The sequence below is a fragment of the Pogona vitticeps genome, chromosome 7 (genome assembly GCF_051106095.1).
Source record: "Pogona vitticeps strain Pit_001003342236 chromosome 7, PviZW2.1, whole genome shotgun sequence".
NCBI lineage: Eukaryota > Metazoa > Chordata > Lepidosauria > Squamata > Agamidae > Pogona > Pogona vitticeps.
Window position 1 is genome coordinate 25,760,962 of NC_135789.1, and position 11,826 is coordinate 25,772,787.

General features: G+C 56.9%; 1 protein-coding gene across 4 annotated transcripts in view; it reads left to right on the top strand.

The window, feature by feature from the left end:
• LRRC75A (leucine rich repeat containing 75A) overlaps positions 1-11,826 on the top strand; it is a 50,217-nt gene that overhangs the window by 8,711 nt on the left and 29,680 nt on the right. For 3 of the 4 annotated variants that reach the window (XM_072978438.2, XM_072978436.2, XM_072978437.2), the window contains exons 2-4: positions 162-290; positions 5,438-5,553; positions 9,023-9,563. In XM_072978438.2, the coding sequence (XP_072834539.2) occupies positions 162-290; positions 5,438-5,553; positions 9,023-9,563 (786 nt within the window). Of the gene's footprint in view, positions 1-161; positions 291-5,437; positions 5,554-9,022; positions 9,713-11,826 lie in introns of all 4 variants that reach the window. The other variant, XR_012080695.2, reaches the window with a different exon arrangement.

An 11,826-nucleotide genomic window follows, 5' to 3' on the forward strand; every position in this document is an offset into this window, starting at 1 on the left:
GGGGAGGGGCGTGGGCATGGCTGTGCCCGTTCCAGCCCTTCCGTGCCCCCCCCCAGTGCCCTGCAGTTGCCGGAAGGGCCCTGGTCGGCAACACTGTCTCCCTTCTTTACTGCCTGCCCACCTAACGTGGCTCCTTGGCTTCTTGTCTCCCCGTATTGCAGGACCTCGGCATGGAGTCCACCTCGCTGGATGACGTCCTGTATCGTTACGCCAGCTTCCGGAATCTGGTCGATCCCATCACTCATGACCTCATCATCAGCCTCGCCAGATACATCCAGTGCCCCAAACCGGTGAGTGGCTCTTTGCAGGCTTGGTGGGTGGGTGGGGTGGGGGAGCATGAGAGGCTTGCCGGGGAGGGGGAGGGCTCGTTTGGGCTAGAGGAGAGGATTCCTGGGGGGGGGGGGGGCGCAGGAGAAGAGATGGGGGTGCAGCTCCCGCAGAAGACTTGGCTGAAAGCCTGGAGCTCAGCAGAAGCCTTGGGTACGTCAGGATTTGCTGGTCCTGGCTGGGGCTGGTGTGATCTCACACAGACGTCTCAATCCAGAAGGGGGTTCGATCCCCACCCTCCCAAGTGGCTTGGCCTCTCTTCTGGGGGCCTCACAGGGTCTTTCTGCCTCCCCCATGGTGTCTTCTGGGCTCCGATTGGGCTCCTGGCTCCGAGCAAGAGATCCCAAAGGGTTCCCCTGGGAAATGGCTTTCTTAGGGCTCCAGTTCATGGGGGGGGGGGGCTAGGAGGAAAGGCAAAGGCCAGGCCTGCTTTCTGCCGGGCCCTGGCGCCATGATTGTGGGGTCCCAGGGATGGCACTGGGCTGGTGTGGTCCCAGGGAAAGTGGCCTGTATCGGGCGTTTTCTTGCCCAGCCTACAGGGCAAATCCTGCCCTCCCAGAAAGGAAAGCAGGGCTGTCTGCGTCCCTTCAAGGGACAGTCACACAACAAACCAACCCGGTGAGCTTGGAGGTGGCGTGGCTTCTGTGAAACCCAGTCCGTGGCACAAAGGGCCCCCTGGCCGACCTGATGCCCGCCGTGTGGCCTTGTGCATGCCAGCCCTGATGCCCCTCTCTGGTGGGGTGTTTCTCCTCTTCCTCTCCCGTCCCTGCCTTCGCTTGTTGCCTGGGATGGCTTGAGACCCTTCGGCGTGATGGGTTTTTCCACAGGCTTCCACCAACGCCGGCTTTGAAGGCGTTTTCTGACGTGCCCCTCCATTGTCTCGGTGGCTCTGATGGCGGGGAGCGGCTTCTTTGCTTCCCAACACCAGGGAGTCTGAGGAGGGTGGTCTTCCCTTGGCCCGTGGGCTGCCCCATGGTGGGGGGCACCTCTCTCTCTCTCTCTCTCTCTCTCTCTCTCTCTCTCTCTGGCCGTGGCTGGGATTGACCAGGATGGTCCTGATGCTGTGGAAGCCCGGGATTGCTTTTGAAGAGGCAGAACTGCCCTGGGCCCACCAGCTCCTCCCTCTACACAAGCAAGAATTGTGATGCTTCACCTTGGGCAAAAAGCTCCTGGTCTGTAGGAATGCACCAGGCAGGTGGCTGGGGGCAGAAAGTGTGTGTGTATGTGTATGTGACAAGGATCCCCCGCTTAGCTTACCCTGGGCTTCTGGGTTTGAGGCATGGGTTGCGCTGAGCCCCCTTTCCTGCGCTCTCCTTCCGAAGAGGCCTGCCCTGTGGTGGGCGATGGGCTTTCTACTGGCGTGACCCATCCCTTTCTCCTAGCACAGCACAGCTCCAGAGCAGAGCCTTCGCTTAGCCTCCTTGGCCACCAAGGCTTGGTTTTACCTTCCGCCTGGGTTGGAGTGTTTCAGGGGCTGTGGCGTGGGGTGGGCAGGGTGGAGCCCTTCCGGCAGCCAAGGTTTGCGCCTCCTGAACGTTGGCCCCTCGGTTGCCCGGCCCCAGTTCACACCTGGTCTATCCCGGACGAGAGAATCTCTGCCCCCACCAAGGGCTGTGTGCGGCTGGCACTGCCCTGTTGCATTGAGCCTTGAACAGAGGAAGAGCCCTTTGAGTTCATTTAATAATGCAAGGGGTGGGGGCATGTGCGATGGATGGCCCAGGTGGGAGGCAAATGGATTTTTATTTTGGTCCCTGGGGGGGCCGATCTTGTTTTTCTGCATTTGAAAAATGGTGGTTGGGATTTTTCCTTTCCCCGAGAACCCTCTGTGGAGGCGGAAGGCAGACCTGGAGGGTTTTCTCCATGCTGTTGGGAGAGGGGGGAGGGGGTTATTTGGCTCCCTGCTCCTCATGGGCAGAGCCCTAAAACCGCTCCGGAGCAGTCGGGCTCAGGCAGAAGCGCAGGGTCTGGTTGTGCGGGGGGGGGGTAAGCGCTCCAGGCGGCAACCCTTCACGCCGCTTGGCTGTAGCAAATCCCAGGGCGGCTGTTTTTTTACAAAACAGAAATAGATGTTAATTGCAGGATTAATCACTAAAATGTTTGCTATGATTGAATGCAAACCAGATCTCTTCATTCCCAAAAGGTTTCGATTTCTCCGTTCGTTAGAAGTGGGACTGTTTCTCCCGCTGCGTGGAAACCAGGAGGCCAATAAGGTTCTCATGGGCATAAGCCATTGGGAGCCCGTTTTCACGCCAGCTGTACAACTGGGGGTCTGCAGGGTGGCCACAAGAGTCTCTTGCTTTCATTGCAAGGGAACTGAACGTAGCCATTGGCTCCCATGCACACACACACACGCGCGCACACTCTTCCCAGAGCCCCTTGGAAATATTTCTCTATCCCTTGGAACTCACACATGGTCTTTCTGATGTGTCTGTGTGTTCCCAAGAGAGAGAACACTTGTAACTTTCGTTGCACGGGGACGTTACTCCAGACTTCTGTAAGAGGCAATGATCTTATTCTCTCTGAAATAGATTGTGATTTAAAAAAAAAACCCAACAACCCACAATACTGCTTCTTGTTCTGATCGCTCACCTTTTCGGTGAATCTGGACCTCCTCTTGGCCAAGCTGATGATATGCTTTAAACAGCTACAGTTTTGCACGGCACAAGGGCAGCTTGTAAGGCTTTGAGAAAAGCCGGTGGAGTTTCATGGGATTTTTCTGCATTTGTAGAGGAAGTGCCGCAAGAAAAATTAAAATCCCACTGTCCCCTTTGAGAGAGTCTTCTAGGTAAGTTCAGCTGGAACTGCTGGATAGCTCCGGGGTTTAGGTCCCTGATTCGATTCCAGGTTCGATTCCTGTCTGTGTCTCCTTGACAGGGGCTGGACTTGATGAGCCTTTCAACTCTGCAGTTCTAAGGAACCATCTTTTGGGCGACTCTTAGACAGAGCAGATGAGACAGTCAGCTGGGCATTAGGGATGATTTTAATTCACTTGGGGGAATTCCCTCGTTTTAAAAAAATGTAATGAAGACCTCTGGGTGTTCTAGGAGCAATTTGGCATGGAGGCAGCTTGCCACTTTCCTTTCCTACAGGGCAGGAGCTTGGCTAGTTGGATGGGCCCACCAGTAGAAATCCCAGATCTTGGGGGGGGGGGGCGGTTCCTGGGGCCTCCTTTGTTAGAGAAGTTGCTGACTGGCTGGCTGGTGGCACAATGGAGGCTGGGCGGAAGGAGGGGTCAGGGTCTCTTGGCTCCATTTCAGCTCACTGGGATTCTCTGGACATTGACCACCCAGACTGGTATGTTCTAGATGTTGCAAGAAGATGTTCTAGATGTTGCAATAAGATGTTCTTGCAACATCTAAAAGTTGGGTTGCTCACTCTCATGGGGCAGTGTGTGTGTGTGCGTGTGCGCGCGCGCTTGTGGTTCATTTGTGTTTTGAGGTTCGATTAAACTGCTTTTCAAAACTAAATTTTAAAAAACCGGAAGCTACCCCAAGTGACTGGATACAGAAGGGCAGGATATAAATAAGCACTTTAATAAAGTAATAAAAACCTTGGAATCTGCTCCAAAGATATAATTCCCACTGCCCTGCCCCACTCCCAAAAGTGTCAGGCACCATGGGGCAACCCAGAGCAGCCGAGCCATAGGTGACGTTTGGTCCCTTGAGCTTCTGTCTTGAATATCTTCTGGATGCAACTTTGTTGTGAAAGATTGTTCTGGATTGTGGCCATGTTTTGTCATGAGTTCTGCGTCGGATGCCTTTTTACTGGTGAGTTAGGGATGCACTGCAGAGGAAAGTGACCTACTTAGTTTTGTTAAGTTCTTCAAAATGTTTACAGCCCAACTGGAACAGTTTACAAGCATGACACCCAGCCAACCCACAAAAAACACCAAGCTTACAATTGAAAGCAATCAGCCAACCGTCATCAAAACATCGAAACTTAAAAGGAGAAAGGCCGGCAGTAAAACTTAACAGTTAAACTGAGAGAAAGAGAGAGAGATCCACATTTCTCTGCACATGAAGGGGTGTGCAGGTGAATCCTTCGTGGGCTCACCACTTGGTGGCCGGGCGGGCCACGTGAGAGATGTGCGGAGGCTTTCGGAGGCGGCTCCCTCCTCCTCCTCCAAAGCCTGACGGGCCAGCTCGCTTCCTGCAGGGGCCACCTGCCTCGGTCCCACGCAACCTGATGTGAAATAGGTCGCCATGAATATTTCACTCCGCTTGATGAAGAATTCATGCTGGCCTTCCGTTGGGGACCAGCCCGGATGGAGCAATTAGATGATTTCCCTCGTGGTGGTGGGTGAGGTGGGAGGCCTCGCGGCTGGCACCCTGCGTGGCCGTTGCTTTGCTGTGGCGCTCACCCCCACGGACCTCCCGTTTACCTACATGGCAGCTGAGGAACCATTCCCTCATCCTGCGTCAGGGAGCATAGAGTCCCGCAGGGCAGTCCAGCCAGGCAAAGGGGCACCCCACAGCACCCCGGTGGCCTTTGGCTTCTGAAAGTGCACATTTGGTTTCTGGACTAGGGAATGCCTCTTTCTAACCAGAGTGTGTCTGGGCATGAGCAGAGTGCCTCCGGGAATCCTGGGCAGCCGTAGCCATCCACTCCAGAGCGACGACTCCGACAGAGGGAACCTGGGTGGGGAGGAGAGAGCAAGGGCTGTGTTTTCAGGCTGTAACCTGCGATCCTTCTACTCCGGCCGCCTGTGGTCCCAGTGAAGCAGGAGGGACTGGTTCGGCCCACAGCGCCCGCTTGGCCGTGGGAGACAGGCTGTTGCTGAACTAGCTGCAGGACCTACATTTCATGGGTTACCCCTGCTGCTGGACCCCAAACGTCTTCTGGAGTGTGGGGGAGAGTGAATTCTGCAGCATGTTCTGCCTTTGGTTCCTTTCCTTTTTTTAAAAAAAGCATCCTGGCAGGGGGAAATCACAGGCGGGGGAGTTGAGGTCCTCCCCCCACCCGGATTCTTTGGAGCCAAAGGACTGCCAGTAAGAGATGGCAAAGTGGTGGTGGGGTTCAGCCTGGACCCCCCCTCCCTCTTCCTCCTTGCCTGCCCCCAGGGCCAGCCCCCTTGCACGCTCTGTCATTAACCCTTCCTTCCCTTCTGCAGGAAGGGGACTCTCTGGGGACCCTGGAGAAGCTGTGCCGGCAGCTGACCTACCACCTGAGCCCCCACTCTCAGTGGCGACGGCAGGGCAGCCTTGTCAAGAAGAAGCCACAGGCCTGGTGAGTGGCTGGCGTGGGTGGGGTGGGGGGAGGAAGGGAGTGGGGTGGGGGCCCCCGTTGAATGATGGCAGGCGACAACATCCTTGAAGGTCTCCTAGGATGAAGCAGGATCCTGATGGGTGTCCCACAGACCTCCTTCCCCCTGGGGGCCCGTCCCTCCACCAACCCATCATTTGAGGGCTGTTCCAGATGTTTAGGGAAGGCCCCCCCCCTTTTTTGTTGGTTTCCTTCAAATCATGCCGTGGTGGCAGTCATGGTGGCGGCGCAGAGTCTGGCCACGAGGGGTGGACCCCTCCAATGACGGGGCAGGTGGCACCGGTTGGCTTTATGGCCGCTCTGAGCGTCTCCCCTTTGGGTCCCCTGAGTCTAAGGGTAATCAGTGGGAAGGTTGGAGCGACTGGCCAGGCTGCAGCCATCGCCCCCCCAATCGGGTCCATGGCCCTGCCCCTCAAAATGCCCACCCTCCAGGCTGGCCCTGCTAAGACAGTGCCCTTTTTGCTGGGCATGCAACTCTACAGCCCTTGCTGAGGGGTGTGTGTGTGTGTGTGTGTGTGTGTGTTGGGGGGGCAGGAGACCCCCTCTCCCTTTTCCTCCCAGAGCCGACCACGACTTCTCCTCCAGGAGCCTCTCCCACCCCACCATTTCCCGCTCACTTGCCATGCCAGGCTTCCTTCCCTTCCTGGTGCTCAGGACCACCACTCCAGCCACTGGTGAGGCAGGATCAGGCCTTGCTGGTGCTGACCCCCCCCCCGGGGGGCCCAGGAGGTTGGCTGTGTTGGAAGGTTTGGGAAACATAAGCGGAAGGACAGGTGGGTCTGTTCTTAACGATTCGTGCTGTTGTTAATTAGCCGTCAAGTCCGTCAGTGCCTCTTGAATCCTAACCGGCTTTCCTCAAAGAGGAGGAGCGAGTGGCTGGGGCATTTCCCGGACTGACACCTCCTCCCCCAAGCCGTGATGTGGGGCGAAGGGTCCAGGGTTTTCTCTCGCTCATCCCGTATTTTTCTCTTCCTTTTATCATCAAGGAAAGAGACAAAGGTAGAAAAGTGTTGGAGGAGGGGATGAGTACTGGAAAGGTTTCTGGGTTCTGGGGAGGAAGAGGAGGAGGAGGAGGAGGAGGAGGAGGAGGAGGAAGGCCCCAGGAGAGCTGGAACATCCCAACCCTATGGGGCCAGCTCCAGAGTCCTGAGCACCAGCCGCTCTGGGGAGGCAAACGAGGCTGCAGGTTGGGTTCTGCTCCTTTCCTGCCTGGCCTCCACCTGCCAGCCTCCGAACTCTGCATTAAGAGCATGTGTGCGTGTGTGGGCGGGTGAGTGCATCTGCGCTACCAAGCGGGATTATCACCTGGGGCGTCGGGCCCTCCCCCTCCCTCTGGCAGCTCCCGCTGCTCGCAAAGGACGATTAAAAAAAACAAGAGATGAAAAAGGCGGTGACGCCTTTGGAGTCTGGGAACTTGGCTGGCTGGGAAGAGGGCACACGCGCGTCTTGTCTCTCGGTCTGTCTGTCTGTCACTTTTCTGCAGGAGGGTGGCCCCCGCGTTGCCAGGCAGAGGATGAGATGCCAGCTGGCGGAGGGGTGGCTCGCCTCCTCCCCCCTCTTCCTGTCCCCGAGGGAGATCCACAGCCTGTCCTCCTGCTAATTTTCGTTCAGATTAACTGGAGATTAATTCCTGTTTGGCTTTCGCTGCCAGTCTGCTACGGAGGAGACTGGAAGCACGTTGATGTTTCCCTGGGCGTGGGAACACCCAGTCACTGAGCGGAACTGGCAAGCCGGCGCGTCCCGTGCTTGTTTGCCAGTGTTTCGGAAAGGGGGGGGGCCTTACATTTGAGTATGAGGAAGGATTTCAGCAGCGTGCACGCCGCCTCTCAGTTGACCTTCCGTCTCCCCCGGTAACACAGGCCAGCAGTGCTTTTCCTGACTTGCTAAATGGGCAAATTGGGAAAAGCAAACCTGCAGACATGTACGGGTGTAGGTGGGTGCACACACAGAGGCCCCTCTTTGGAGGTTTAAGTGTTTTCCTACCTGCCAAGCAACCTGAACCCTGAGATCACATGTAACCGGGAGACGTCCTTTTCGTAATTATTCTGCTTCACCTGTCCACACGTAGGAAGGGCTGTCTGCAAAACGTTGCCCTGAGCCTTCCAGCTTTCTGTTCTTCCCCTCGCAGGCGATGCGTGGATGGTGAGGGCGAGGGGAGACACCGAAGGCCGTGGTCATGGGGGACATCATTGAGGTCTTCTTCTGCCCTCCCTGCACGAAGAAGGTCCATCCCACAGTCACTCCGTGGAGGGGGCAGGGGTTGGGACGCTGAGGCCACCCGCGTGTGTGTCAGCCATCGTAGAGAAGGATCTGCCTTCCCTCCTCCTGCGGGAGGCCCCCTCGTGCTCCCCCTTCCTGGCACTCAGGTGTTCGTGGGCTTCCTGGTGTGCCACGGAGGGCACCTGGCCTGCCTGCATCCTCCCTGAGCAAAGAGGGGACCCTGGCTGGGTAGAAGCAGCCGTCCCCTCCCTGCCATTCTGTGCCAAAACTATTCTGCCCCCCCCCAGTTCTTTGGGTTGCTTCTTGTGGGTTGTGGAGAGAGGCTTTTTTTGGGGGGGGATGATGATCTCTTTGCATTCCAAGGGGGTTGGCTCAGGGGAGGGACCGCGATGGAAGGAGCAAGAAGTGTGGTGGAAGTGGTGCTCTGTTTGCCTCTGGGCTGCCCTTTCCAGGACCAGAAAGGTTTCTCCCTCCCCCCCCCCCCCCCAGAGCCAGACCAGACAAGACGGGGCTTTGCCATGATCCTGCCCTCCCTCCCTCTCCCTCCCCCTCCCTGCAGGCAAGGCGGCTCTGCTTGGTTCTTTCGTGTGAAGCGTGCAGCTTTGCCTCTTGGCAGGGAGGGGGGTTCAGACACACACGCACACACACACCCGCCCACGTAAAGCCATAAAGCAGGAGACGGGAGCCTCAGCCCAGGATGATGCTCAAGCGAAGGGCGGGCGGGGGCTTCTCTGCACGTCTGCTGCACCTGATCAGCAGAAGACTCCTCGGTGCTCGCTCGCTCTCTCTCTCTCCCAAAATCCCCTTAAGGGCACTGTCGGGCTTAGAAGTGTGTGGAGGCTTTGGCCCTCTTTCTCATGGGGGGGGGTCTTCCTAAGGGGGAGCACTGCCTCTTCCCAAAGTGGCCAGCTGGCAACCCTCTCTCCTCAGTCTGCTTGCCATCCAAACCCTGGCATTTAGGCTCCTATAAACTGAGCTCAGCCAGGATTTCAGGAAAGGGAAGAGAAATCTGTAAACCCCCCCCCCCCCCAAATTTATGCCAGTACCTGCATCAATTTCTCTTGGAGGCCGAGTTCCCAAGATATCACATGTAGGCTAACTATGAAATATAAATGTGCTTTCATGCTCATTCTGTTTGAGTAACGTAAATAGTTTTAATTGCTGGTTTAATCATTTAATAGCCTCCCTCCTGCCCTCCTCCTTCTTCCGGCAGCTTGAAAGCCCTCCTGGTGGGGAATCCTCAGGACCACACCGTGGATCTCTCGGGCATCCCGCTGACCTCCAAGGACTTGGACCGGGTCATCTCCTACCTCCAGCACAGCGCGGCCTCCATCGAGAGCGTGGAGCTGTGCTTCACGGAGCTGACGGACGAGCTGTTCCTGCAGCTCCTCCCGGTGCTCAGCGCCCTGCCCTGCCTCAGCACCCTCTCCCTCAACGGGAACCGGCTGACCAAGGCTATCCTGCGGGACTTGACCGAAGCGCTGAAGGACCCCCGGAACTTCCCCAGCATGACCTGGATCGACCTGGGCAACAACGTGGACATCTTTTCCTTGCCGCAGCCCTTCCTGGTCAGCTTGAAGAAACGGTGCCCCGCGCAGGGCAACCTCCCCACCATTCTGGAGTTTGGGGAAAGCCAGGCCAGCGACTTGGAAGGCCCAGGGGACCTGCCGGCGGAAGGGGAGGAAGAGAGGAGCGACGGCGGCCCGGACGATGACGCCAGCCCCCACCACGTGCGGGCAGGCGAAGCCGTGGAGGTGAGCCTGGTGCCCAGCGGGGCCCCGGTGGGGAAGGAGACGGAGGCTCGTCACGGGCTGCCTCAGACGTGAAGGGTGGCTGTCCTCCCCCTTGCCCAAGGTGGCCCATCGGGTCCCTCAACAGCAGCGGGGGAGCGTGGCCCAGCAGGGTGAGGAGCCACAGACCCGTCGGTGGGAATTCTTGTAGGACCCAAACATTGGAGGGGGGAACGAGGTGGCAGACCACAGCGCAGGGCGGTGCTAAGGGAGGGACTTGGCCACAGGAATGAAGCGAGAGCAGATCTGTGGGAGGCATTGAGCCCTTGGGGGTCTGGAGAGGGCACATTCCACGCTGGAGGTCACCGATGCTCCCAAGCAATTTGCCACGCAACAGGAGAGGGGGAACGACACCACTGTGGGGGGGGGCGAGCGCTTTGTCTTGTGGAGGGACTCCCCATGATCTCCAGCCCTTCACCCGGGGGTACGTATTTGCCGTGCAGCTTTCTTTCCCCTCTCGTTGCAGAGGGAAGACCGGGAAGTTTGGTTTCCGCCTTGAGGAACAAGGGTTTTGAGTGGACTTTTCAGGATAGGATCTCCACTTTTGGGAAAATGCAAGAGGAGGTGGAGGGAAGGCAATACAGGCAGAGGGCCCCCAGCAGACTGATGGAGGGTTCCCTCCGATGAAATGCAGAGAAACACACAGTCTGCACTGGCCCCGGCATTCTGGGAGGTGGGCATGGGGAGCTTTTTTCCATGGTTTTGGCCTTTCTTTCGCTGTGACAAGCAATGGAAGAGAGGACGCGGCTTGGCACGGAGCCTCCTGTTTTCTCTGTGACTGGTTTGGGTTCTTGCTTCTTTTCCCCATGAGGAGGAGGAAGGAGTCCCAGCCAATGGGGGGACAAGTCTCTCCGTTCTCCCGGCGGCCTGTGGAGGCAGAGAGCGGTGATTCCTCCCTCCCTCCTTTCTCAGTCATCCCCCATGAGGTACTCAGGTGCCGCCAGGGCTGTGTTCTAGGCCTTTCCTTGCCGGCCCCCTCCCAAACCCCAAACTTTGAGGGCGCTGCGGACAAAAGCAATCCCAAGGGCCTTTCCATATGAACCGGAGGCTGCCATGAGGAGGCGTTTTCCTTCCCTGAAAGAAAAGGGCCAGATCGCTTTCAAGCCGCCGAAGAACTCGGCCGTTCAGGAATTCTACCCGCTGGTGTCTCGTTTCTGTGCCCGTCTGCAACCCATGCTTTGAAACATCCCGTCCAGAGTGACCCTCCAACCCTGCCATGCTTAAGGCTCAGTGACGTCCAGTTTCCTCCTGGTTAGCATGTAACAAAACCTGTGTTTCTGTGTTTTCCGTCCCTCCTTGGCCACAACAATTAAAAACCCTGGTTTGAAGTACGTAGAAGGGTTTCTCCAACGGATCATCACGGTGGGGTGAAACGAGAGGAAGGCTTCTCGCTCTCCTGGAGCACAGAACTTGCCCGACGAGCCGTGAGGGAATGGAATGCCATGCTGATAGAGAGATGAGCAAGGGGTCCGCATCAGCTGCCAGGCGGGCACATCTGCGTGGTCAGAGGACGCATGAACCTGCAGCACCTGGGACAGAGTGCGAGTGCTGCCTTCCCTGTTCGCCATGTAGTTGGAGGAGGGGGACGTAGAGGCATTCAGGTTGCTAGGTTGGTGTTTTGTAGCCTCCCCTCCTCCTCCCCTCCTTCCCTTGAGCCCCACAGGCTTTGGGAGAAAGTTCCCTTGTGTCTCTGGGCTCATTTCTAAAACTATAGATGCCAGCAAGCTCACGTGTTGAAAAATGCCAGGCAAGAATAAAAAGAAACTTTATTTTATTTTAATTTTTACAAAAGGGGGACAAAAACCTTTTGGCACCTTAAAGACTAAATGCTATGTTTTAATATCAGTTCACGTTTTAATATCAGTTAACTTCCCCCCACCCCCACCCTGAACTGGCCGTGCATGCTGGCACAGATTAACCCAGCTACCTCTTTCTGCTTAAAAAACAAAACAAAAACGAGGAACCCCTTCTGCTGGATCCTGTTCAAACCACTGAACTCGAGATAATGTAAAAAGAAACAGCCGCTGCAGGGATACCAATGTGATTGGAACCAGCACAGCCGTGACGTCTGAGGCGAGGATGGTGTGTGTGTGTGTGTGTGTTCTGCTCAGAGACGGGGCCAGCAAGACCATCAGCGTCTTTGAACGGCAGAGCTGGAAGGGACCCTATAAGATCATGGAGTCCAGCCCCTGTCAAGGAGGCCCTGTGAGCTCTTCAGTGGCCTCCA